The sequence below is a fragment of the Aotus nancymaae genome, unplaced genomic scaffold (genome assembly GCF_030222135.1).
Source record: "Aotus nancymaae isolate 86718 unplaced genomic scaffold, 86718_ANA_hifiasm-v0.15.2.pri h1tg000053l, whole genome shotgun sequence".
Classification (NCBI taxonomy): domain Eukaryota; kingdom Metazoa; phylum Chordata; class Mammalia; order Primates; family Aotidae; genus Aotus; species Aotus nancymaae.
Window position 1 is genome coordinate 7,833,392 of NW_026988467.1, and position 25,982 is coordinate 7,859,373.

General features: G+C 60.6%; 1 protein-coding gene across 5 annotated transcripts in view; it reads right to left on the reverse strand.

Annotated features, from left to right (window-relative positions):
• Positions 1 to 1,641: 1,641 nt before the first annotated feature.
• CASZ1 (castor zinc finger 1) overlaps positions 1,642 to 25,982 on the reverse strand; it is a 161,847-nt gene continuing 137,506 nt past the window's right edge. For all 5 annotated transcript variants that reach the window (XM_064363254.1, XM_064363255.1, XM_064363256.1 and 2 more), the window contains 16 exons: positions 22,405 to 23,239; positions 21,246 to 21,314; positions 19,527 to 19,617; positions 18,557 to 18,721; positions 17,351 to 17,523; positions 16,408 to 17,219; positions 14,004 to 14,139; positions 13,753 to 13,816; positions 12,316 to 12,470; positions 12,103 to 12,225; positions 10,888 to 11,226; positions 9,182 to 9,380; positions 7,970 to 8,141; positions 6,250 to 6,401; positions 5,508 to 5,649; positions 1,642 to 2,771 (listed from right to left, as the gene is read on the reverse strand). In XM_064363254.1, coding sequence (XP_064219324.1) covers positions 1,642 to 2,771; positions 5,508 to 5,649; positions 6,250 to 6,401; positions 7,970 to 8,141; positions 9,182 to 9,380; positions 10,888 to 11,226; positions 12,103 to 12,225; positions 12,316 to 12,470; positions 13,753 to 13,816; positions 14,004 to 14,139; positions 16,408 to 17,219; positions 17,351 to 17,523; positions 18,557 to 18,721; positions 19,527 to 19,617; positions 21,246 to 21,314; positions 22,405 to 23,239 — 4,757 coding nt within the window. The remainder of the gene's footprint in view (positions 2,772 to 5,507; positions 5,650 to 6,249; positions 6,402 to 7,969; positions 8,142 to 9,181; positions 9,381 to 10,887; positions 11,227 to 12,102; positions 12,226 to 12,315; positions 12,471 to 13,752; positions 13,817 to 14,003; positions 14,140 to 16,407; positions 17,220 to 17,350; positions 17,524 to 18,556; positions 18,722 to 19,526; positions 19,618 to 21,245; positions 21,315 to 22,404; positions 23,240 to 25,982) is intronic.

A 25,982-nucleotide genomic window follows, 5' to 3' on the forward strand; every position in this document is an offset into this window, starting at 1 on the left:
GTAGGGGCTGTTTTAGAAACAACTGATTTCCTGTTGAATCAGGGACGCTCCGTCCGACCACTCCTCCCTCCCTGTGCCCTGTCCAGTTCGGGTGGTCCTGGCTTACTGGCTGTGGGCAGCCGAGAGGACAAAAGAAAGGAAGAAAAAAGGGAAAGTAAACCACTGCCCCCCAGGTGAGCCAGGTTCCCCGCGGAGCGCCCTGGGGAGGAGGCCTCTGGGTGACAGCCTCCCCGCCCCGCCGACCCTCCATTCCCTGCTAGGCCTTTTCTCTCCCTCCCTGTGGCCCAATCTGACACTAGCTGGTGGCCTGGAGTAGGGGAGGTGGGCAGGTGTGGCCTCAGGTAGCCTGCCCTCATAGGGGACTCGGTCCCTGGGGACCTCAGAGCCACCGGCCAGGTGTGTGCCTGCCAGGTCAGGCCCTGGCCCGGGCTCCAACGGCCTCATCATCTCCAGGCAGGGGGATGTTTTGCAAAGGGAACCAAATCTGGGTAGACTGCACCAGCAAAGAAGCATCCCAAACAAAGTAATAAAACAAACTGGAAAAAAAACGCCCTATAAAAGCCACACACATCACCAATAGAGAACTCAAATGTTAAATTAACTACAGACTTGGATCAACAGTAAGAGTCCTTTCTTCTTGTCTCTATAAAATTCAAGTTAAGAGTTGGAATCACGCAGCTCCCATCAGTGCTAGTGTGAAGACAGACAGCCTCAAACGGTTAAGGCCTCTACAAAAAACGCTGGACCAAATCCCACAGGAGGAACGGGGCTGACCTCCGACCTCAGGCCGGGCCGAGGCGGGTCTGCACTCACCACGCCTGCTTTCTTCCTTTTTGTTCTATGTAGAATAATAACCTTTACAGGAAAAATACTGTACAACTTTCTTGTATTTTTTTCCACTTTGAATATTAAAGCCAAAACCAGGCGCATCCTTCCTGTTTCCACCCCCAGGGTGGCCCAGACCCTGCCCCGGCCCCCAGCGGGCTGCTCTGCATTTTGGATGCAGCCTCCGTTTCCCTGGGGCGGAGGCCGGGGCCAGGGAGTCCCCACACAGACCCCACCCAGCCCTGGGGAAGCAGCTGGGCCCTGGGGTGGGGTGGGGCCGAGCTGGAGCTACTCCCAGGAGGCTTCCTCCGCGGTCCCTGTAGTGTCACCCGTGCTGACCGCCTTCTGCTCGTCTCCCCCTGGGCAGGGGGAGGATCCTAGCTGCATGAGGGAGGCCCCGCCAGCGGCTCCAGGGGCCACCCCGCCCTGGTGGCGCGGGGTGGGGATCCCGGTGGCCCCCAGCGCCCGTCCCAGTCCTGAGCAATGGTCGCGGGGTGGGGCGGCCGCGTGGAGGGGCGCCGGGGCGGCGGTCGAGGGCTGTGCCCCCTCGCCCGGGACCCCTGCTCCTCGGTCCCCTACCCCGGGACAAGAGCACCTTCTGTTTCCCTGAAGAGACCCGGCCTCCCTAGAGCAGGGCCGCCGCCGCCGCCTGTGTCCTCGGCCGCGGAGCACCAGAGGGGTCCCCGCCTCTGTCCTGAGACGGACTCGGGGTCCGGAAGCACCGGCGGGGCGCGGGGCTCTGTCCAGGGGGCGTTTCGCGCGGGGCGGCGCCGCTCCCGAGGCCGAGGCCGCCGCCAGGGCCACCCGCGGGCGCCGCTAGGGCGAGGAGGCGGCGGCGGGCGCGGGGCCGGGGGCGCCCAGGGCCGCCAGCGCCGTCAGGGCCGGGGTCCGCGCGCCGGCGCCCGCCGCCTCCGCCGCCGCCGCCTCGGGCAGCGACTCCTCCGAGTCGGTGCGCAGGTCCTCGTCGTCGTCGTCCTCGTCGTCGTCCTCGTCGTCGTCGTCCTCATCGTCGTCCTCATCCTCGTCGTCCTCGGCCTCCTCCTCCGGCAGCTCCAGCTCCTCCTCCTCGTCCTCCTGCGAGGACTCCCCGGCGGCGGCGGCGGCGGTGGAGACGGCGGGGGCGCCCTCGCGCGGCCCGGGGGCGGCGGCGTCGGGCGGGCCGGGGTCGCCCGCGTCGCCCAGCGCCAGGCCCAGGCCGGCGGCCGCCGACTGCAGGAAGAGCAGCGAGCCCGGCTCCGCGCCCAGCGACAGGGATCCGTCCAGGCTGACGGGCGGCCCGGTGGCGGGGCCCTCGGCCGCGGGCTCGCCGCGCTCCTGCTTCTCGTGCTTGCGCTTGTGCGAGTCCATCTGCGACATGCCCACCACCGTGTGGCGGCAGCCCGGGAAGGTGCAGTGGAAGTGCGAGCACTTGAGCTTGTACTTGCAGTCGGGCACGGCGCAGTCGGCGCTGGAGCTGAACTGGCAGAAGCCCGCGGCGCTGATCACGTCCTGCTTGCCGTGGTGCTTCCGGTGGGCCGTGACCTTGGTGCTGTCGGTGCAGCGGAAGCGGCAGCGCAGGCAGTGGAAGTGCGTGCTGGTGCCCGAGAAGGGGCAGTCGGCGAAGTGGCAGCTGAGCGAGGCCTTGAAGCGCTTGAAGTCGTCCAGCACCAGGTTGTCCACGCGGTCGTGGTGCTGCGCATGCTTGTACATGTGCGTGCGCCCGCAGAACTTGTAGCCGCAGTTCTCGCGCGTGCAGTGGTAGTGGGTGACCTTGAGCGAGAACTGGCAGGCCGCGTCCTTGCAGTCCTCGTAGAGGTCGAAGCGCCGGAAGCCCTCCAGCATCATGCCCTCGTCCAGCATCTTCCGGGAGGACGCCGTCTTCCGCCGCTTGCCGAAGGGCGACATGTCCTCGATGATCCAGAAGCGCTTCTTGGCTCCTGAGGCTGTTGGCATGGAGATGGTGTTGCCTGGGGAGGGGCGGGGAGGTCAGCGCAGAAGAGGTGCCCACGTGGGCACCATCCCAGGGTAACACCCACACGGGACCCCTGACCTGGCACGGCGCCAGAGGGAGGCATTTAGGGAGCCCTTGGCTTCCCCTGGCTCAGGAGGCCCTTCCTGCCCCGCCCCCTCCCTACCCCCAGTACAGCAGGGGTCCCGGGCTTCCCCTCCTCATCCTCCACCGCACAGGCGTCTGCCCTGGGGTGGCAGCCTAACCAGCCCTGGGGGACGTGGTGGCGGCTTCCTGGCCAGTTTGGGTGGGAAGTGAGGACACGTCCTGGTGCTAATTGAAGCTGACGGGGGAATCTAGGTCGGCAGAGTGCAATTACCCAAGTTGGACCCAGGCCAAGACGCCAGCTAGGCCTGCCTCTAATGAGGGACAGGACGGCTCCTTTCCCGGCGGCTACCGGCTTCCCTGGCTGCGCCTGTCTGCACAGGGGGAGCTGCCTACTCACAGTGGGGATGCCAATCGCCCCAGGGCTGTGCGGGGTGGCAACTCCCTGCCCCAAGGAGCACCTTGTCCTTGGTACCAGAAGGTTCTTTAAGGTCTTGTTGGGGTTTTCTGCCCCAAGGGCTGGGAGAGCGCATCCCTGCTGCAGGACCAGGCCTCAGGGAGCTGCCTCTGCCCTCAGCTCAGAGGCTTTACCTGGGTCAGGGCCAGGGCAGGGGCTCAGCCAGGGGGAGCTGAGCCCATCTATGCCCAGCTGGCACAGACTGCTTCCTGGGATTTAGGATGCCCCCCTGCCAAGGCCAGGGTTGTAACCCTTTCTGGGAGGCACCTGTGCCCCTATGGCCATGGGTGAGGGGAAGGAAGCCCCAGCTCCTGCCAGTGGCGTAGGCAGCTGGTCCTGGCTCCCCACGACACCCCCACAAACAAGAGAAGCTCTCTGACCAGCCCCACCAGAGCGGGGGTGGCCTCAGCGCCTCCCACATGGCTGACCCGCCCGGCTCTGCCAGAGCCTGCTGAGAAGGCCCGGCAGTCACTATGGCCACCAAACGTCTGCCCTGCCCGTTTGAGGCCAGGCCCCATCGCCCACCCCGAGTGGACAAAAATGGAGAGAAACTAAGGACTGTGATGGTGTGGGGGCATCCAGGCAGGGGACAAGGGATGGCCTCAGGCGCAAAACCTGGGTGGGTCAGGAGCTGCTATGGGTCTGAAGTCACAGGATGTGGTGAAGCCAGAGCGGAGCTTCCAATGGCCCGATGTCCCTGAGGGTGGGAGGCTCAGCCCTGCCCCGGCCATAACTCCTGGGGCCTGTGCTCAGGCTGAACGTGAGGCAAGAATCACCAGGGGAGTCGGAGCCCGGGTGGTGTCTACACTCAACGGATGGGGTGGGCAGATGCCATCTCCATGGGTATCAGATATGGGGGTGGGATGGGAGGTGCCTCTTCCCTGACCACTGCCGAGGCCCGAGTCCTCAGAGATTCCCACTTCCCACTCAGCTTTGGGGGTGGGCTGGGTTTCAGGCTGGGATCTGGACCCTCTGAACCTTGGCAGGCCCCAGACCCCAGCAGACCTTCCACAAAACATCCTCTGCCTCTCCCTAGTGCCAGATCCCAGGGGGGCCTCCTGAGAGTAGAAGGGACATGTCCTGCCTCACCCCAGGCCGAGGGAGGCAGATCCCATAGGGCCTCAGGCAGGACTGGCCATCTCTGGGCCTCTGAGCAGTTGTGAACAGGGAGAATCCCTGACTGCAATGCTCTGGCCTGCCTAGCACTGAGCAGGGGCTACGAGGAGCTGTCTTTGTGACGGAGACCACACTGTCTAGTCTCAGAGATGCTTGGCTGTGAGGGGTGCAGAGCAGCCCCATCCGTGGCTGGTTGGCTGGCTGCAGAAAAGGGTCAGGCCTCGGAGCGTGGCGTGGAGGGTGGGTTGGGGTGACAGACAGCAGTGAGAAGGCGTGTGCGCATTACCTGCAGCATCCTGAACTAGGGGGACGTCACTTTTTACTGGAGTTGGAGTGGCAGTGATGGGCGGGAAGCTGGGCGGGCTGCAGGTGGGGTGGGCCAGGCCCCGGCTGGCTCCAAGAGTGGCACTGAGCAGAGAGTATGAGAGACAGGACGGAGAGAAGAGGCAGGGGAGGGGGGGGAGGGGCGGCCGGAGCGTGGCCGGCGAGAAGGATGGAGTCGCTGGCGGCTGCGGGGCCGCGTGGGCAGCCTCGTCACCAGCGGCCGCAGGAGGAGGAAGAGGAGGAGGAGGAGGAGCCGGGCAGCCTGGAGAGGGTGGAGAAAAGCAGAAAAAAAAAAAAAGAAACCAAAACAAAGAACAAACAAACAGAAAGAACCAAAATGAGAAACCCGATGGCAGAAGCAGGTATGGTATGAAAATGTGTGCACGGATGAGAGAGAGAGGGACACAAGAAGAGGGGGCTGGAGGAGAGAGAGGCGGGGCGTGCCGGGGGTCACGTGGGGTGGGAGGCAGCGGAGGAAGGAGGCTGGGGCTGTGCTGCTCCCGCTGTGGCTCAGAGAGGATGGGCCCAGGGTCCTCTCCTGGAAACTGACATGAAGGGCAGCGCCCGGGAAGTGGGAGGATGGCGGGAGGGCCCTCGGTGACCCAGTGCCACAGACCAACTGGCTCTGCTGCACACCAGCCTGTCCTCCTTGGAGGCCATGTGCCCCGGACCTTCTGTCCCAAGCGGCACCCAGTGGGGCTAGGCTTTGGGAGTGGGGCCTGGCCCTGCCGGCAGCCCCCACCTGGTGCTCACCTGCCGCGGTGCTCTCGTTGCCCACGGGGGTGCTGGAGCAGCTCCGGTCCATGGTGGATGACTCGGATGACACGGCACCTGGGCTGCAGCCGGTGTAGTCCATGCACTCATCTGTCTCAGCATCCATCAGGCTTGGGGGGCCCTGGAAGGACATGGGGGTCCCTGAGAAAGTAGGGCTGAGGGGGATGCTGCCTGCAGTGGGCAGGATGAGGTTCCACGCAGCACAGGCCTGAGAGGAGAGTGGGACTGTGATGTACTCCCAACACCCCGGCTGGGCTCTCACCTGCGGGGGGCTCTCACCTGGGGGGCTCTCACCTGGGGGGACTCTCACCTTGGGGGGCTCTCACCTTGGGGGGCTCTCACCTGGGGGGGCTTTCACCTGAGGGGCTCTCACCTGCGGGGTGCTCTCACCTGGGGGTACTCTCACCTTGGGGGGCTCTCACCTGGGAAGGGGGCTGTCACCTGGGGGGACTCTCACCTTGGGGGGCTCTCACCTGCAGGGGGCTCTCACCTGGGGGGGCTTTCACCTGAGGGGCTCTCACCTGCAGGGGGCTCTCACCTGGGGGGACTCTCACCTTGGGGGGCTCTCACCTGGGAAGGGGGCTGTCACCTGGGGGGACTCTCACCTTGGGGGGCTCTCACCTGCAGGGCGCTCTCACCTGGGGGGGCTCTCACCTGGGGGGACTCTCACCTCGGGGGGCTCTCACCTGGGAAGGGGGCTGTCACCTGGGGAGGTCCTCACCTGGGAGGGGGGCACACGGTCGAAGTTCTTCCCCAGCATCCTCCGCATGTGCTTCCGAGCGTGGGAGGTCATCTGGTGCTTGAGGAGGAAGGAGAACTGGCAGCCCTCCCGGATGCAGTGGAAGTGGCTGTTCACCTGGTTGTACTTGCAGCCTGTGGACACAGCCCCACCTGGCATGAGCCCCCAGCTGGCCAGTGTTCACAGCTTCCAGGGCATGTCGGGCACTGTTCTGGGTATGGGGGCAGTGTGGCCAAGGCAGATGGTGTCTGAGGACAAGGGCCTGAGCCGGGGCGGCACTCTTAGGAGGAAGGTTGGGAAGTCCAAAGCTACCTGGCCATCCACACCCTGGGCCTCCTCTCCAGCCTGGCACAGAGGCGAGTGACAGTGCTGGGCTGGCCCCCATCCCCTGGCCCATACACGGAGAGGTGCACAGCTCCAGGGCAAGGGTGGTCCCTGTCCCCCAGGCCAGCCACCTCCCAGCAAGCCACCTGTCCCCATGTCTCTGCTGGGGAGCCCGGGTGCTGCCTGCCCCTCTGCCCAGCCCACAGCCCCCACTGCCTTGCTCTGGGCCGAGAACAAACAGAGCAGGCGGGGCTGAAAGAGCATCGCAGGGCAGGTGATGGCCTGCCCGCTGCCATGGCGCCTGGGCTGGCCAAGTGTCTTCTGTCATCCCCCAGCTTTGTTTGGCCCCAGCTATCACCAAAAACACCACAAGTTGAGTAAATAATGGCAACTGCAGAATGCCCTGACATCTGTAAACTGAGCCCAGGGACCGCGCAGGCCGCGCATGTTGACGCCTGTTGCCATGGCTACCAGCCCTCTCCCTGGCCGAGAACTCCTTTTTGAACTCATACTTGAAGGCAAGGGTTGTTTCCTTTTTTTTCTGGCGGTTAACTTTGAGTACATCACCCTTCACTTACAGAAGGGCCAGACTGCAGCAGCCCCACCCCTACTGCATGACCACCGGGCCATACCAACGGGCATTGCCTGCAGCCCGGGGGCCTCTGCTGGGCGGCCTGGCTCCCGCCTGCCCTCGGGTTCCAGTCCCTTCCTATGGAGAGTCCTGCCCCGTGAGTAGGCCATGCACAGGGGCCGGGGGCTCAGCTCCCAGCAGCACAGCAACCCCTTCCCAAAGCCATGGCAGACCCTTCCTGGGTTCCAGGTCACAGGTGCTCCAGCTGAGCCCATGGGGAACTTTACTGTCCCCCACTAGATCTAAGCCACCACCACCGTCACCACCCCCACCCGTGACAGCACCCAGCCTGGCACAGAGCTGTCCCTCCATAAGTAACTGTAGAATGGATGAACGGACCAACAAACTGTAGTTCATTTCAGACAAAAGCCTCATCATTAAAGCCATGGAAAGAGATCCCAGAGCAAAGAACTTTGAACTCCTGACTTCCCTGCTAGCCTCTTGATGAGAAAAGGAAGACAGAACCACGCCCAGCCCCCAGATGCTCATGACAAGGCCCCAGGACAGCTGTCTGGGGGTGGAGGGGTGATGCCCTGCGTCATCCCCACGTTTATTGCTAGGCTCTGTGGGTTTCGGCTGTTTCAAAAGCTTGACCGTGCCTAGCCTGTGGTATCTGGGATATCATTAACAAAACATGGAGCCTGTGGTGGGGGACAGGACGCGGGTACCAGAAGAGGAGGCCCAGGCCACCGGGGTCACGGTCTTGCTGCCTGCTGGAAGTCCCTGCCTGGCCCCGGCCCTCGGTACCTAGCCTGCCGCACTCCTCACGCTTGGTGAAGTACTTGAAGCCATTGGCTGCCCGCCGCTCTGCCTTCTCATGCTTCTTGATGTGCCAGGGCAGCTTGGTGGTGATGTTGGTCACGAAGTAGCAGCCAGTGCGGAGGCAGTGGTAGTGCCCGCGCATTCGGAACTCGCAGTGCTGTGGGAGACACGGGAGGGTCAGGATGGGTGGGTGACTTTTGTGAGCTCCTGCCTGCCCCGAGCCTGAGGCTGAGATGGGCCCTTGGCACACGTGTTCTTCTGTGTTCAGAAGCTGGTGATCATAGAAACACCTTCCACATGTTAAAAAGCAGTGCAGGGCCAGGCATGGTGGCTCACGCCTGTAATCCTAGCACTCTGGGGGGCTGAAGTGGGAGGATCACCTGAGGTCAGGAGTTTGAGACCAGTCTGGGCAACACAATGAAACCCCATCTTTACTAAAATACAAAAAATTAGCTGGGCATGGCAGCGTGAGCCTGTAGTCCCAGCTACTTGGGAGGCTGAGGCAGGAGAATTGCTTTATCCCGGGAGGCGGAGGTTGTAGTGAGCCGAGATCGCATTACTGCACTCTAGCCTGGGCGAGAGTAAGACACTATCTCCAAAAAAAAAAAAAAAAAAACAGTGCATGCTCTTAGTCACTGCACGAAAGCATCCTGCCCTGGTCACCTCGCAGTTCCTCTGCAATCCCATACTACAGCAGACATGGTGAATCTCTGGTAACACTTCCCAGTATGCCCAGACCTGGACAGGCATCACTGCCCTATCCTAGCACACCTGGGCCCAGGTTCCCCTCAGGCAGCCCCTCCTGGTCTTGGGGGTCAGGCCTTTAAGGTGTATCTGATCTGCCTTTCCTGTGTAGGCATGCGCAATGGGCCTGTTTGAAACTTCTAGGGCTTTGGAGAAAGGGGACATAGCTAGTTCCAGGATAGGCAAGAATGATGTCAAGGGCATAGTGCCTTCCCAGCATTCAGTCACCACTAGGGGGTTAGACCTCACCAACTTAGCACCTATCTAGACCCCTGCCCAGGGGCCTAGGGGCAGATGGTGTCCTTTCCAGAGTCCTGGAGACCCATTTAAGCAAGATGTGAGAAACGGAGTCTCTGCCCGGAGGTGCCTGTCCTGTGCCCCGAGCTAGCCCCGCACCTCCCCTGCCCCTCCCCTGCCCCCTACTCTGCCCCTGGGCCGGCCCGCCATGCTGACCTGGTTGGGACAGAGACACTGCAGGGAGTAGTAAGCAAACTGGTCTCGCACGTTCACCAGGTTGTTGTTGGGGTTGATGTGGTCCAGGCAGTGGGACTCGGCCTTGCCGGAGGTTTTGCAGACGTACTTGCAGTTCCCAAAGAGACAGTGGAAGTGGAACTTGTTGGCGTACTTGCAGTCCGTCGCGAGGCAAGGATCGCTGGAAGGAAACCACAGCCCAGAAGGTCATTGCCATTTCCAAGCCCTCCCTGCCGGTGTCCTGACTTCGCTTGTGTTGGGGTTCACTGCCCCATGACCAGCGGTACCACCAAGAGGGATGGCCCGGGCTGCCGTCCTGCGCAACAGGATGACTCAGCTGGAGACTACAGATCCCAGCATGCATTCCTGCCTCCTTTTAGGAGCTCTGCAGGATGCACAGGGATTGCAATATGCAGGGTGCCCAGAGCACTGCATGCTGGGACACGTAGTTTCCATGGCCACACCTCAGGATTATAGATAAGGATGGCTGTAAAACTTCTTGGATCGGAAAATAAGGATGGTGCTGCCAGCCCTGGCGGGGTGCCGTGAGGCCCTGGCTGGCGTGGCATGGGCGCCACCGTGGATGTGGCTGACTGACAGACTGCAGACGGGTGCTCGGCCCCACCAGGAAGCACTGCTTCAGCCCCACCAGGAAGCGCCACGGCCTTTAGCAAGCAGAAGCGTGTGCCTGGTGTCAGTTCCTGGGGGCTCACAGCTGCTGGGCTCCCCAGGGTCAGCTCAGCGTCCACAGTACCCACCCACTCAGAAGACCTCACTCGCCGGCAGAGTGGGAGAGCTGCTGGGAAGAGGGGGTGTGCTGGCCTGCCCTGGGCAACCTCCAGGATGCAGAGGGGTGCGGGAAGACACTGGTCCCAGCCTTCCATTCTGGTTGGCAACATGGCAGTCCCCTCCCAGGGGACCCACAGTGGGCACTCTGACCAGCCTGGGAAACCTGAGCTGCCACTCTGGGGAGGAGGACAAGGGAGGGGAAGCTGGTGGTTGAGGGACGGAGAAGAGTGCTGGGCCTCTTCCATGCTACGGGCCCAGCCCCAGGTGCTCAGAGAGGGAGGACAGCTGCCACTCAGGCGGTATAAATAATCCAATTTATTACTTTTATTGAGAACAGGAAGCCGCACACATGATGATACAAAGTCACCGTTCTCCCTACAAGGAGCCACCACCATCCAGTGAGGAGGGTCCCTTCCACCCAAGAGCTCAGAGCACTGTGCAGGCCAGTGATAGCCAGGAAGGGCCTGGCCCCCTCACCCCGACCCATGACTTCACGTGCCCTGCAGAGATTCAGCCGTGGGTGTGAACCACAGAGGAGGCCAGCACGGAGGCCTGGAGGGAGACGCAGCCCTTCTTATCAGGCTGGGAGACGTCCTCTGAGGACCACCACGCCCAGCCCACCCTAGCTGGCCCTGGCAGGATCACCACGTGCCCTGCAGGAGCAGTGGCCACTGCTGCCACCATCGGCCCACGCTGGCTGGCCTGCTCTGGGACAGGCAGTGAGGTAGGAGCAGCAGCATCTTTGGCTGGAAGAACATCACCTGATGGCCATGCCCTAGAGAGGCTGGGGACAGCCAGCACCATCCGCAGTGAGGAACAGGGCCTCCTAGCGCCCTTGCTAGCACCTACTCCCGAGACGCAAGGGGAACACGGGACTCCCGGCTCATCGAGGGACTCACTTCTCCTGGAACTGGAGGAATCCGGGTTTGACCTGGGGCTTGGCGTTCTCTAGAGAAGTCGTTGCCAAGGGCGAGGCGGGCAGGTGAGGCACTGACGCTGGGATCTGAGACATCTGGGGGATGGCGGAAGCCAGCTGCTTCCAGGCGAGCAGGGTGGGGGTGGAGGGCACGGAGGCTGGGCTGGGGGTGGGCCCCTCCAGAGAGGACACGGTGGCCGTGGTGACAGAAGGGACCGGAGGGGACGAGGGGGCCATGGGAGGTTTGGTCTCGGCAGCCGAGGCCGGGAAGGCAGCCTCTGTGTTTCCTTTTGCGGCTCCTCCCTCTGTCCGGAAGTGGAAGCTGCGAGAGGCAGAATAGGGGGTCTCAGGGGTGCAGCAAAGACAGGTTCACAGGGCGTACGTGTGACTCCATCACGGGCCTAGACCCTGGTGTCTGTCCCTACTGGTCCCCATCATTCAGCTCCAGAAGTCTCCGTGACCCCACCAGGACAGAAGGACTGGATAGCAAACTGCCCGTCCTCTGGTTCCCAACGTGGGCTCCTGGCTTGGGCCTAACCATGCCTTTCTCGGTCCCCAGCTCCTCCTTGTGTGTGTGACAGCAGGCCCTGCCCCAGGAAGCCCCTTCCTTCCAGAACCTGCTCGGAGGTCTGAAAGGTAGGACTCTCAGAATTCACGGCAGGCTTCCCAGCAGGCTGCAGCCGGGGTGCCTGTGCAGTGGGGAAAGCCTTGGGAGCGTGCAGATCTGTTTTAAACGATTGCAAGTTCTGAGTTCCCTTATAATTAGGTGGTCAGGCTTGAAACCTTTTAACTCCATGGGAGTTATAAATTCATTTCATTATTTTTAGGTCAAAAGTAACCTAGAGATGTAATATTGTGGCCTGGAAAGGCCTTCAGCTAGGGCTCCTCCCCAGGTCACAGCCAAGTCTCTCCAGCTGGGTTCTGCACCCCTCTGGCTTGCTCTGCAGGGGGCATGTGCTGGGACCTGTGGCTGCCCTGGGGACATGGGTGCAGCAGCAGCTGTTGCTCAGGGCCCCAGGCTGAGGGCTGCGTGTGTGAAGGAGGATGGGAAGCCCACCCTTGCTGGGGCAGCACCTCTGAGATGCCGCTCAGCTTCTGTGGTCTGGTGGAAACAGCTGTACAGGCCCCGGCCCCACCCACCCCAGAGCCAGGCTGGGATCAGTGGGCGCTGCTGAAATGCCCCCAGCACCCTACTCACTTTGCGTGCTTGATGGCCCCGTCCAAGGTGCTGAAGAGTGCGCCACATTCCTCCACCACGCAGTGGAAGTGGGCTTTGTGGAGGAAGTCACACTGGCCGTCGCAGAAGTCCTTGGTACCAAACCTAGCCAGAGGAGCCAGGGTTAGAGGAGAGCCAGGGGCTCTGGGGTGGGTGCTGGGGGAGGATGGGTGGGCAGCGCTGGCAGCCCCTCACCTGCGCAGGTACACCTTCCAGGGCTCCGCCAGCTTCTCCTGCACCAGCGCCTTCACGGCCTTGCCCAGAAAGGGTGAGGGCTCCGCAGCGGGGCTCCCCTCCACTTCTGCCTTGATGTTCAGCAGGCTGCCCAGGCCTGGGTTGCCCTGAGACATCTGTGAGGACAGAGGCCGAGTGTGAGGCTGGGGCACCTTGGGCAGGACATGGACACGGCTGCCCGGGGAGCAGCGGCTGAAGCTCGGGGCTGCAGGGACCCACTGGGCCCTCAGTGCCAGCAGAGAACGCAGCCTGCCTGCTTGGTTCTGGCTGTGGCCGGGCCCTCCCTGAACCGAGAGCCTGCTCGCTGCCCAGGCCCCAGGAGCTGCTAGGCCTCCCCAGGGCTCCTCCACTGGAGCCCTTGCCATGGGATCCATCACTCAAGCCGAGGCTGAGACTCAGGGTGCACAGTGCAGCCCATCCTTCCCCAGACTTCGAGGCTCCCTGGTTACTTTCCTGCCAGAAGGTTTTCAAAAGAAGCTCAGGAGGAGGAGGGATGGGGGAACCCCTACGAATTCCTTGAGAACAAGAGGAGGCCCACAAAGGGGAGAGAGAAGGAGGGAAGGAGGGAGAGAGGGAGGGAAGGAGAGAGGGAGGGAGGAAGGCTCACAGGTGAGATTGGAGACAGGCTCGCTGCAGTGGCCAGGAGGGGGTCAGTGCAAAGGCTCCACAGAAAGGGATGGGGATGCAGGGGCAGCGGCCAAAGGAAGGGGAAGGAGAGCAAGAGAGCAAGTGGTCAAGGAGTGGACGCCTCAGGGCATCAAGGCTCCTTCCCCAGCAGGCGCCCCCAGCTGGGACCCCTGCGGTGAGAGGTGCGGCCCAGGCTGGGCCCCTCCTCAGCGCAGTCACTGGTGTACAGTAACCGAATTAATCTTGCTGTAGTCAAATGTATCATGTGAAGGGGGGAAAAATATATTTGAGATGATGTATAATTTACAGAGACCCTGCATTATTTAAAATAAATATTCCGGAGCGACCTCTCCGGAAGCGTCCGAGCCCATTACTCAATCCGAAAAGTGGAAATTGATGTTTTGCTCCCACTTTAGTCCCCCCTCCCCCACCCCCTTTTAAACAAAAAAATATATAAAATAAATAAATAAAATTAATAACGAGGCACGAATGAAGTTGAAGGGCTCTGGAAAAGCTTTTGGAGCCCTCCATCTGAAGGGAAAAAAAGGTGTCAGAGGCTGGGATATATTTCTTCAGCCAGTTCATTAAATTAATTTGTAAGCAGTGGCTCTGAAATTATATCCGATGAAAAATGGCCTCAAAATTTAAATGGTACAAACTCATCTTATTAGAGGGAAAACATTAAAAAACAAACACATCCCCCCCACCCCCCAGCACAGCTTTAATTTCTCTGGGTGGGGGAATGGGAGGCGTGTGATGGATGGCTCTTACCTTATTCATAAGCGAGGATAAAAGAGATGAATTTGCTGGGACTGCATGGCCATTTGATTCATTACTAGAACACACAAACCAAGGGGCTTGAGCTCAGACGGCCTGGGCCTGGGCCCCAGGGCTCACCCTCCCTGTCCGGCCCTGGGGCTTCAGCCGGGCCCGCTGCAGCTGCCCAGTCTGGACCACCCCGGGGCTCCAGCTAGAAGGTGCGGTTGGTCCTGGGGCCAGCTCCCTAGGGGGCCTCGCCTCACCTGGGCTCCTTCACAGTCAGGTCTAGACTGCGGTCCTGGGAGGCCTCATGGGGGCCTGGGGTGCCGGTGCTCTCACCGGGTTCCGGCTTCACCTGGGCTGGGGGGAACCTGGCTGGGGTGACCTGCTGCCCACTTCCTGCAGGGGAGGGGAGGGAAGATTCGTCAGAGCGGCTGAAGGCCTGGCCCGGGCACTGCCCCCTGGAGGGAGGACAGTGGGCTGGGTGAGCCCCGGCTGCTGGTCAGCGCTTCTCCCGCTGACGTGATCGCTCGAGACGCTTGCTCCTGTGTGGCAATTCTTCAAGTGATAATTATTGCAAAATTATGTCAAAGTTGTCCTGGCTCAGGGCCTCCTGGAGGAGAAGGGCGGGAGGCTGGGGAGGGGGCTGGGGTGGGGGCGGGGGCCCTTCATTTTCTCCACCAACTGTCACAGTTGATTTGTGGGGCTGCCGCTTAGGCTTTTATTAAAGACTCTGTTAATGCTGAGGGAAAGTGGCAGATCTGGACTGGGAGGGTCCCTCTGTGGTCCCCAGCCTGCGGTTGCCGGGTGACAGCCTGCATGGAGCATGCCCAGGAAGGGACTCTGCTGTGTCAGGGCGATGGGGTGGATGGCCAGTTAGAGCGGCCACACTGTGTGACCCCCGCAGTCAAGCTGTCTGGGGCAGGGACATGAGGCTGGACAGGGTGGGCTGGGTTGGGTCTGGGAGGGAGCTGGTGGGGTGAGGAGGCCCACAGAGCAGGGGTAAAAGAAGTTGCTGACAGGGCCGTCCAGTGAGGCTTCCCCCACAATCCCCCAGTGACGGAAATATTAATTTGCCCCCAGGCGCTGCAGCTGACAGAGAGCCGCTTCAGAGACAGCAAGTGGCATTTTATTAAAAAATAAAACAGCCCCCTCCCTGAGCTTGACCTTTCTTTTGGGGGAAGGAGACTTTTCTAATGAAAACAAAGTACTTGATAGTCTGGCCACTGAGCCCAGGTGGCCCTGGCCAGGAGGCACCTGGCTGGAGGGATGTGGCCAGCGAGGCCCCACCCAGGCCTGGACTAGGAGGCCGCCCCTCCGTGCTGCTGCTGGGTATGCGCACCCTATCGGGCCTGTGAGAGTTTTCAGACCTCAGGAGTCCACATTCTAGCGGCTCTCCAAAGTCACCTGCCCAAGGTCCCAGGGAAACATGGCCCAGCCCCCCTGCCAAGCACTGGCAGCCTCCTTGAGGTGTAGGCAGAGCCGCGGGCTGGCCACGGGGACCCTCAGTCTCGCCAGTTCTGAGAGGGTTTCGAATGGGAGCAGGCATCTAGGCCAGGAGCCCCACTCCCGCGGACAGCGCCTTGGTTCACCACTTCCTAGCCATGTGCCCGGGACAGACCATCCCCAACCGGCTGCCGGCTCCACGGGGTGGGACTCCATCTGGCGTCCAGCGTGCTGTGTCCCCAGCACCCAGCTTGGAGCCTGGCTCTCAGCAGGCATCAGTGGTTGTTGAATGAATAACTGAAATAAGCCACATCCCAGACGTGAACTGAACTCTCCCCGAGGAGTCAAAAAATAGGAACTACCCAGAGAAGGAAAAAGGGAGGGGAGTGAGGTGAATAGAACCGGCCTCCCGACCCAATCCAGAGAAAAACAGAAAGAACATTTTTTTAAATGGAGAATTTATGAAATTATAGGAAGGAGGAAAGAGAGCTGCGCCCCTCAGTGAGTCAGCGTGAAGAAGGAAGATGCAACTCCGGGCTCTGGCCCTTTTCTGTCCGACATGGCAGTCCCTGGCCAAGTGTGGCTGTCTAATGTGACAGTCCTGCTTCCGTGTCACAGACCCACCTTCAAGCACCAACAGCCACACGTGGCCAGTGGCTACCAAGTCAGACAGTGCAGAACCGAAGGCTTCCATTGTCTGGCAAGTCCTACTGGGCAGTACTTGTGGAGGAAGGAGCCTGGGAAGGGCATCCCCAGGCCTGCAGGTGTCCAGGTGTGAGGTGCTGCCCCTGGCACTGCTGGGCTGGACACAGGCCCCGCTCCAGGTCAGCTGCAGGAAACTCTGGGCATGCCTGGGGCCCTGGGCCTGCTCTCATCAGGGCTGGACTTGGGATGTGGGAGGGTGAACAGACGGTGGTGGGGGGACCTGCAGTGGCCCCAGGGATGCGGGGCAGCCTAACAGGCAGGGACCATTGCCCCCATGTCATGGATGGAGAAACAGAAGCACAGGCCCCCTGCTGTGGGTGAGCCAGAGCCAAGGGCTCCACATGGAAACCAACAGGATGGAGGCAAAGACCAGGCAAAGAAGGGGCGCTGGCAGGCAGGGGCCACATGGACACCTCTTCCAAACACCCCCTGACTCTGCTCTGCAGCCCGAGGCCAGGGGGCCACCCCAGTCCAGAAGAAGGTGCCTGCTTTCCAGGCAGGACCCAGCCTGCTCACCTGGGTCAAAGGTGGCAGAGGGCTTGAGGGCAGCAGCGGCCAGCCTGGCCATCATGGGCGAGATGAGGCCCTTGCTCGCAGAGATCCTCTCCATGATGGAGGCAGGTGGCGCCGGGACAGAGGCGGCAGCCATGGGGGCCGAGTCTCCAGCTCCAGAGGCGACCAGCGAGGGCGTGTCAGGGGTGACTGAGGCTGCTGCCCCGGACGACACCGCACCCAGGAGGCTGGGGGTGCCCACGGGCAGGGAGGTGCTCCCACGGCCAGCCAGGATGGGGAAGTAGGGCGCCGGGCTGGGCAGGCCCGAGTTAGAGAGGGCCAGGGCCAGGGGGATGGAGCCGGGCAGGCCCTGGGGCAGCAGCCCTGAGATCTTGCTGTTGGGGGGCTTGGTGGCACTGGGCCCAGCCTCGGAGGCCTGCTGGCTGGTGGGGGAGGCGCTCAGGCTGGAGTTCTTGCTGCTCAGGGCGGAGAAGTCGACCAGGTCGTCGTTGCTGGACTCCTCCTGCTCCGTGTCCTTGGCGCCCAGCAGCGAGGGCGGCAGCCCCAGCGCGCCCGAGGAGCGGATGTGCCGGCGCTCGTGCTTGCGCTTGTGTGAGGTCATCTGGCTGGTGGAGGTGAAGGTGAAGCCGCAGCCGGCGCGGATGCAGTGGAAGTGGTTGGTGGCCTTGCTGTACACGCAGCCCTCGTACTTGCACTCCTCGTACTTGTAGAACTTCTTGAAGCCGTCCTTGGCGTACGCGTCGTCCTTGATGTGGTAGCTCTTGTGCTTCTCAATGTCACACTTGTTCTTGAAGGTGAATGTGCAGCCCGGGCGCCTGCAGGGGACATGGGGAGCCTGTCACGGAGCCTCAGGGGGCCCAGAGGAGGCCCCGCCCTGTTCCCACCGCGGCCCTGGGTCCCTGCCTTCCCTCCCAGCTTCTGTCCGGGGAGGCCCCGCCCCGCTGACCTGCAGTGGAAGTGTGTGGTCTTCTGCCCGTAGAACTGGCAGTCGGCCGTGCCGCAGTCCTCGGTGGCTCGGAAGCGCTGGAACCCGTCGTTGATGAGCTGGGTGTTCTTCTTGTGGAAGTTCTCGTGGGTCATCACGTCGGACGTGCTTGTGTACACCTTGTTACAGCCCACCTGCACGGGACGGGATGGCGGTCAGGTGTTCAAACAGAGGCCAGGCGCTCCAGGGCCGAGGTCCGCGCCACTGGGTGTGGCTGGGGTCCCTGACTTCCCTACTCAGGAGAGCTCTGGCACCTCTTCAGACTGGAGACCGCGGAAGGTCAACATAGGAAGCCAAGGAGAAAGCCTCTAACACCCCTCAGGCCCCCACGGAGGGGCCGGGTGCTGCTGGGGCTGCCTCCGTCTGTGCCGAGGGTCAGGGCATTTCCGGAGACCTGGGGTACTTTTTGGCCCAGGGGAGGCAGCTGCATTCTGCAGGAGTTGGATTTTGAGTGCCAATCCACGGCCCTACCTCTAAAACCCTCAGCGGGCAGACAGGGGCTGGACCCCGGAGGTCACCTTTAGCCCAGGGATTTGCTCAGTGGACAGTTCTTGGGCACAGGGCCCTCCCACCCCACCCCAGCCAGGCCAGGAAGGCAACGTTGCCATATTGAGTAAAAACCCGTGGAATCTGAACACTCTTGAAGGCTGGGCCGTGCCAGTGTCTGCACCATCTCAGAGCCCAGAGGGTGGCCCCCCTCTCCTTGAGGCCCAGGTTGTTCACGGAGCCCATAACAACCCCTGACAAATACCGGGGGAGGCACGGGGCTGCTATTTGCAATCCAAAGTCGCTCCTCCTGGCCCTGACACCTTGAAAAAGCCCAGACTCTGCGTGGCATTAAAACAAAGAATTAAACAAAAACCTCCTCAGGAATCATTTGCAATGCAACTCTTGGTGTTAAAGCCTGAAAAATGTCGGTCTGTATAAACAGCTCACTGAATTTCATCCACACCAAGTATGGCCATGGGGAAGGCCCCACCCTGGCCCCCCAGACACTGCCTAAGCCTGAACCCCAGGACCCTACTGGCTCGCTGGGTATCCCTGTGTGGGGCCTGGAGAAAGAGGGGCTCCCGATCAGCTGGGGTCCCTGCCCACGGGGCAGCCCTGGCTCTGGGAGTGAGGGGTTCGGGGGACTCCGAGCCGGGACGGCCTGGGGGCGGGGGGCACCTGCATGCAGTGGTAGTGGGTGCTCTTCCCGTTGAGGTGGCAGCCGTGGTAGTAGACGCTGCAGTCGTCCAGCGGGCTGAAGCGCATGAAGCCGTGCTGCAGGGAGTTGTCGCGCTTCTTGTGCATGTTGTAGTGGCGGATCACGTCCTGCTTACTCGTGAACCTCTGCCAGGAGACAGCGCCTCATGGGCAGGAGCCTGGGTCCCCCCTCTGCCTTTCCTCCCATCCGCCAAGAGCACCTGGGCCAGGTGCTGGCCTCAGGCCTCCCTGAAAAGAACCCTGCTTGGGGTCAAGGCAGCCCAGACTGCCCAAGGCCAGTGGCAGGCACACCAGCCCCTGCAGGGAACCATCCCAGAGGTTCTAGAACCATCAATTCTCCCCTGATGTTCCCCTAGCTCCCCAGTGGCCATCCCCAGGAGCACAGAAGATATGTCGGGGCCAGGTCTTGGAGGCAGGGGCTCTGGTGCTGACAGTGCCGCTGGGGACTGAGGCAGGCTGGGATCCCTGGCCATCAAGAGGGAGCTGCCCTACACAGGCTGCCCCAACTCTGCCCTCACTCGCCAGCTCTGCCCTCACCAGCGGGCAGCCTTGGGCACAGCAGCGTTCTGGCTGAACCTCAATTTTATCATCTTTAAGATGGGGCAGTAATGCTAACCTAAGGCCACTGCAAGGAGTCAATAAGACAAGGCTCATGGGCTGGCTGGCGCGGCCCTAGACACGTGGGAGGCTCTCAGTGAGAAGGGCTAGAATGATCACTGTGGGGATGTCCATGGCGCCTGAGCCTGGGTGCTGCTCTGTCTGTGGGAATCAGGGAGTGTGGGCAGGCTAGCCGTTTTTGTCAGCCCTCTGTCTGCTCCAGTCAAGTTTAGGTGGTGCAGGTAGAACTAAGCACCTCCCACCCCCACTTCTAAATGCCTCCATGCTGCACTGGCGGGCAGGGGAGGCGGAGCCGGGCCCGAGGCGGCCGTACCTGGTAGTTGCACTCGGGGTCGAGGCAGTGGTAGTGCTCCCGGTACTGGTAGGCACAGTGGATATGGCCACAGTGCTGACTGCCCGAGAACCTGGAGGGAAGGGGGTAGCGTCAGGGCCCTGCTCTGGGTGGCAGCCCCAGCCCCAGCCCCAGGGAGGACACTCGGAGGGGAGGTGAAGTTGCAGAGGCCTGGGCAAGTGACTGGGCCTGGCGGGAATCCCAGGCCCACTGAGGCAAAGAGGCCCGGCCCCAAGAAGGGAACGACACTGAGGTGGCCAAAAGTCGGAGCAGGGGGAGACAGAGGGACCCGAGCCCTGGGATGGGAGGGCAGGCGGACGCCCCCTCGGCTGCCCACCTGCCGTTTCTGCAGGGGCTGACTGCCCTATTCCCAGCCCGCCCAGCTCTGGCCAGGTGCAGAGACCCTGGTTGGGCCCGCCCAGGCTCTGATGCTGAGAGGTGTTAGAGGGCTCTCTCTGTCCTGGGCTTTTCCTGACACTTGAAACAGTGCAGAGTTATGAATTTTTAAAGCACAGCATCTGTTTGGCTTCCTGCAGCAAGAAGCTCACTCTCCGGCCGCTGCTGCCACTGCCAGGAGCCCGAGCTGCCTCCCAGGAAACCCGTCCTCCTCCAGGCCCCAGGGCCGCTGGGACGTGGCTCTCACAGCCTCGGTGACGGCGGGCCGTGGGGAGGCCACGCTGGAGAGGCCACACCATGACAACTGTGGAGAAGGAGGTGGCTCAGCCTGCCTGTCCCCCTCCAAGGATGATGAGAGATTGCGGGAGACAGAGAGAGAAACCCCATACTGTAAGGGGAAAACCACGTGCAAATAAATATTTAAGCTGAAGCTGCCAAAAGGGCCATCTGCGGAGGCACTAATAATAACGGTAATAATAATACTATAGAGGAGACAGCACGGGGAGAGCTGAAGACAGAGCGGGACAGCGGGCGGAGAAGAGTGGGGAGGAACCTGGAAGATCGGGGACAGACAGGCACCGGCCGCTGTGTGCTGGCCCATCAGAGGGCAGGCGGGGGGTGGGGCAGGGGGTGTTATTTGTGTGATTTGGGGGAATCTGTTGAGGCAAAGGTGCTTCACTGCCAGTCCCACTGCCTTCGGGATGGAAAGGGGTTGGTCTGGAGTCAGGTGGTTTCAGAGCCTCACTGGGGAAGGCATTGGGCTGTGTCAGAGAGGATGCCAGCCCACCCCTTCTCTCTCTCTCTCTTTTATTTTATTTTTAAAGATAGGGTCTCACGCTGTTGCCCAGGCTGATCTCAAACTCCTGGCCTCAAGTGACCCTCTCACCTTGGCCTCCCTCAGAGCTAGGATTATAGGCATGAGCCACTGCACCTGGCCTGTCTCTACCTTCCCAACCTGACAGTTCCACGGTGGCCGGCACCCTACCCAAGGCTCTGTGTGACAGCAGGACCCAGGCAAGCTGGAGGCGCTGCACTCACCTGTGGCCAGGCCCTGTGTTGGAACCCTGGCCTGACCTGGGGGCACAGGCCGCTGAGGGACGGTGCAGCCTGGACCGCACAGAGCAGAGGGAGGCTCTGAAACGGGCGCACAGGGCAGCCCTCGGGGGTGGAGGGACCGAAGTGGAAGGAAGTGGGAGGAGGCAGCTACCTTGGCCCTAGAGGTCAGATGTCAAGCGAATGGCCTGAGTCCCCAGACAGTCCTGGCCCCCCATCTTCTCTCCATGGCACTCCCCCCCAGGGGCCTACCTGGCGATATATTTCTGGTAAATGTTTACATCTTCAGTGGCGGCTGGTTTATCTGTGGGCAGTCCGTTCCTGGCGAGAGACACGAAGGTCACAGCCGGTGAGCGGACGGGCAGCCTCATGCCGAGGGGGCATCTGGAGGGCAGCCCCTGCCCTGAGCCCCCAGCCCCTCTGCTCTGCAGTGTCCAAGGCACCCAGGGCAGGACTGAGGACATCCCTGGCGGAAGCTGGGCAGAGGTTCAACAGGCCCAACTCTGGGAGGGCAGGGCCACTTCAAGCAGGTGGGGCTGGAGCCCCCCTCAGGCACAGGCCAGCCTGGGGTCTGATGGGGCAGAAAGCCACAGAACCCTGGCTCAGCCGCCTGGCACTCAGGGAACATCAGGAGGCCGCTGGCTGAGGGGAACCAGGCCCCCCAACAGGGAAGGATGTGAGGTGGGGACGGGCAGCTGGGCAGGGAAGGTGTATCCCGGCTAGCTCTGCTCCTGGGTATGCAGCCCAGCCCCCAGGGTCTGGGGCCACTGCAGGAGGCACTCTGGGGGAGGGTCTCACTCAGCTCTATACCACCTACCATCTTACCACCCAGACCACTCCCCTGCCCACGGGTTCAGGCTGTAAGGGTGTACGTACCTCCCCACTAACTTTGCTTCCTGCCTCCCCCGAGCCCAGGAGCCAGGGCCACCATCATGGACCCAGCGTCCCACCCAGGGCGGGGTTTTCTCAGCCAGCCACAGGCCTGCATGTTGCTTGTGGCAGCAGGTAGAGGAAGGCTGTCACGGGCTGATGGGGGTGGCTGCAGTGCCGGTGTGCATGCTAGCGAAAGGCAGAATACCCCGGTGCCTGGGAGCGTGAGCGTGTGTGTGGGGGCGTGTTAGAGGGACACGGGAGGGGTGGAGTGTGCAGCGCTGGGAGCTGGGCAGGTGCTGCGGGGGTGCTCACGTGTGGTTCTGTGGGCGCAAGAGTGAACATGAGTGTGGTGCACGCCTCTGCGTGTGGAAGTGTGTGGATGGCAGCCTGAGTGTGTGTGCGCCTGGGTGCACAGTGGATGTGTGTGAGGTGTGAGCGGCAGGTGTGTTCTCAAGCACAGGTGACCTTGGTGAGGAAGGAGGCCTCCCGTCTAGTCTGGCTCCTGGCTCTGGGCATTGTGGGGTGGGGAGCGCCTTACTTGACAGTGGAGACGGTCCCCGTGGTGATGGAGTCTGTTTTGGAGAAGGTTGACTTCAGGTACTCGGGAGTGTTGAAGGGCAGGGAGGCAGGCGGCTCCGGCCCTGGCCCGGGGGCGCTGGGGGCACTGGGCACACTGGCGAGGGGTGCGGGAGCCAGGCTGGGGGTGGGCGGAACCTTGGTGGGGCCTGGCTTCTGGATGCCCCGGACGTCGTACTTGGAGGGGCGCCCCACCTTGCCCGTCTTGAAGGCGATGGCCCCGCCCATGTCGGGGCTGCCCTCCCCGGGTTTGAAGAGGTGCAGGTACTTGACGTTCTCCAGGTCGTACTTGGAGGGCTTCTTGTAGGTGCTCCCGTTCTGGGGCCGCAGGTTCTCACCAGTCTTCAGTTTCTGGATGAAGAAGTCGTACTTGGAGGCCCGGGCCACCAGGCTCTGCATCTGGACGCTGCTGTGCGACGGCAGGGGCAGGATGGTGGCCTTGGTCTCCAGATGCGCTGTGTTGCTGGGCAGCCGCAGGCCAGGCAGGGGGCCCACCGCTTCCTTGCCTGTGCGCTCCTCGGCCTTGGTGCCAGGGGCTGGCCAGGAGAGCTGCTCGCCAGCCTTGAGCTTGCGGATGTACTCCTCGTACTTAGAGAACCGCGCCCGCTTGCTGAGGGTGTCCTCGGAGGCAGGCAGCATGGAGGAGGTGGCCACCTCTGGCGTGGAGCCTGCGTGCAGCTTCTCGAAGCTGATCTTCCTGGCCAGCTCATCCCGTGTGTTCTGGTCATCGTAGCCAAACATGCCGAGGAACTCGGTCATGGTGGAGGCCGCGTAGTCCCGCAGCGAGGAGGCCTCTCCTGCAGAGGAGGAGCGGGGCGCATCACCTCTGGGAGGGAGGGGGAGGGACAGGAGGTTCCCCCCACTGGGAGCCCCCACCCACAGAGGGAGGGGGTCGGCATGGGGAGGGGCGGAGCAGGACATGATCTATGGACATTTGGCTCACTTGTTAGGTTTTACGACTCTTAAATTAATTTGTTTTAAAAAAAAGTAATTAATACTGGGGTAAAATAAAACGAGTTCATCAATGCCAGGAAAATCAATTTCCTAAATGTTCTGGCCGATGGCTTTTCAGTACATTAAACAAAGTTTCATAAATGTCTCCGCTCTCTCGCCTTGGCCTAATATGAAAGAAGTCATTTTACTGGAAGTAAGGCCAGATCCCAACCTGCCTCCCAGGGCAGGGAGCAGCAAGAGCTGGGGACAGGTAGGGATGTGGGCCACTGGCTGGGTGGCCAAGCAGGAGCCCAGGACTGAGGAAGATGCTCTGGCCGGGGTCGGGGTGGGCCTGGCTCAAGGACCTCCCTTGACCCCACAAATGGATCCCCTGGGCGGATGAAGTGTCCATGCCAAACCTTCCTAGGACCTGGGCTCGTGGCTTCCCCATGCCTTCCCAGATGTGAAGGGTCCCTGACCACACAGCTCAGCCAGGGGTGCGGGCGTGCAGATGTGCTTGGCCCAGCTTCGATGTAGGACCTGGACGCGTCCTCCAAACCCCTGGCCCCCTTCGGTTTCTTGCACTCACACAAGGCTAGGCCACCTGGGGAGTGCAGGGGTCTAGGCAGGGCCTGAGTGCAGCCTCCCCACTGTGGCCACCCCTGGGCGCACCAGGAAGCCTGGAGCCACCTACCCACAGTGATAGGCACGCACACTCTTACATACCAACACACACACACACACACACAAACCCCCACACAGTCACATCACACAATCACATCCAACACACACATGCATTCTCATACTCTCACCCAGTCACATGCACACACATATACCACACCCACACAGTCACATCACACAATCACATCCAACACACACATGCATTCTCACAACTCTCACCCACACGGGCACATGCACACAATCACATATAATACACACACCCACACGGGCACATGCGCACAATCACATATAACACACCCACACAGTCACATGCACACACACACAACACACACATTCTCACACACCCAGCCACATGCACACACACACACAGTCACATCACACAATCACATGCAACGCCTACATGCATTCTCACCCAGTCACATGTACACACATGCCATCACATACACAACACCCACATGCATTCTCACACACCCAGTCACATGCACACACATGCCATCATGTACACAACACACACATGCATTCTCATACCCACACCCACAGTTACATGCTCACAATCACATACAACACACATGTAGATTCTCATACTCCCACACCCACATGTGCTCACACATACAACACACATGTAGATTCTCATACTCCCACACCCACATGTGCTCACAATCACATACAACACACATGCAGATTCTCATACTCCCACACCCACATGTGCTCACACATACAACACACATGTAGATTCTCATACTCCCACACCCACATGTGCTCACAATCACATACAACACACATGCAGATTCTCATACTCCCACACCCACATGTGCATACAATCGCATACAACACACATGCAGATTCTCATACTCCCACACCCACATGTGCTAACAATCACATACAACACACATGTAGATTCTCATACTCCCACACCCACATGTGCATACAATCACATACAACACACATGCAGATTCTCATACTCCCACACCCACATGTGCATACAATCACATACAACACACATGTAGATTCTCATACTCCCACACTCACATGTGCTCACAATCACATACAACACACATGCAGATTCTCATACTCCCACACCCACATGTGCATACAATCACATACAACACACATGTAGATTCTCATACTCCCACACCCACATGCTCACAATCACATACAACACACATGCAGATTCTCATACTCCCACACCCACATGCTCACAATCACATACAACACACATGCAGATTCTCATACTCCCACATCCACATGTGCTCACAATCACATACAACACACATGTAGATTCTCATACTCCCACACCCACATGTGCATACAATCACATACAACACACATGCAGATTCTCATACTCCCACACCCACATGTGCTAACAATCACATACAACACACATGTAGATTCTCATACTCCCACACCCACATGTGCATACAATCACATACAACACACATGTAGATTCTCATACTCCCACACCCACATGTGCTCACAATCACATACAACACACATGCAGATTCTCATACTCCCACACCCACATGTGCTCACAATCACATACAACACACATGCAGATTCTCATACTCCCACACCCACATGTGCTCACAATCACATACAACACACATGTAGATTCTCATACTCCCACACCCACATGTGCATACAATCACATACAACACACATGCAGATTCTCATACTCCCACACCCACATGTGCATACAATCACATACAACACACATGTAGATTCTCATACTCCCACACCCACATGTGCTCACAATCACATACAACACACATGCAGATTCTCATACTCCCACACCCACATGTGCATACAATCACATACAACACACATGCAGATTCTCATACTCCCACACCCACATGTGCTCACAATCACATACAACACACATGCAGATTCTCATACTCCCACACCCACATGTGCATACAATCACATACA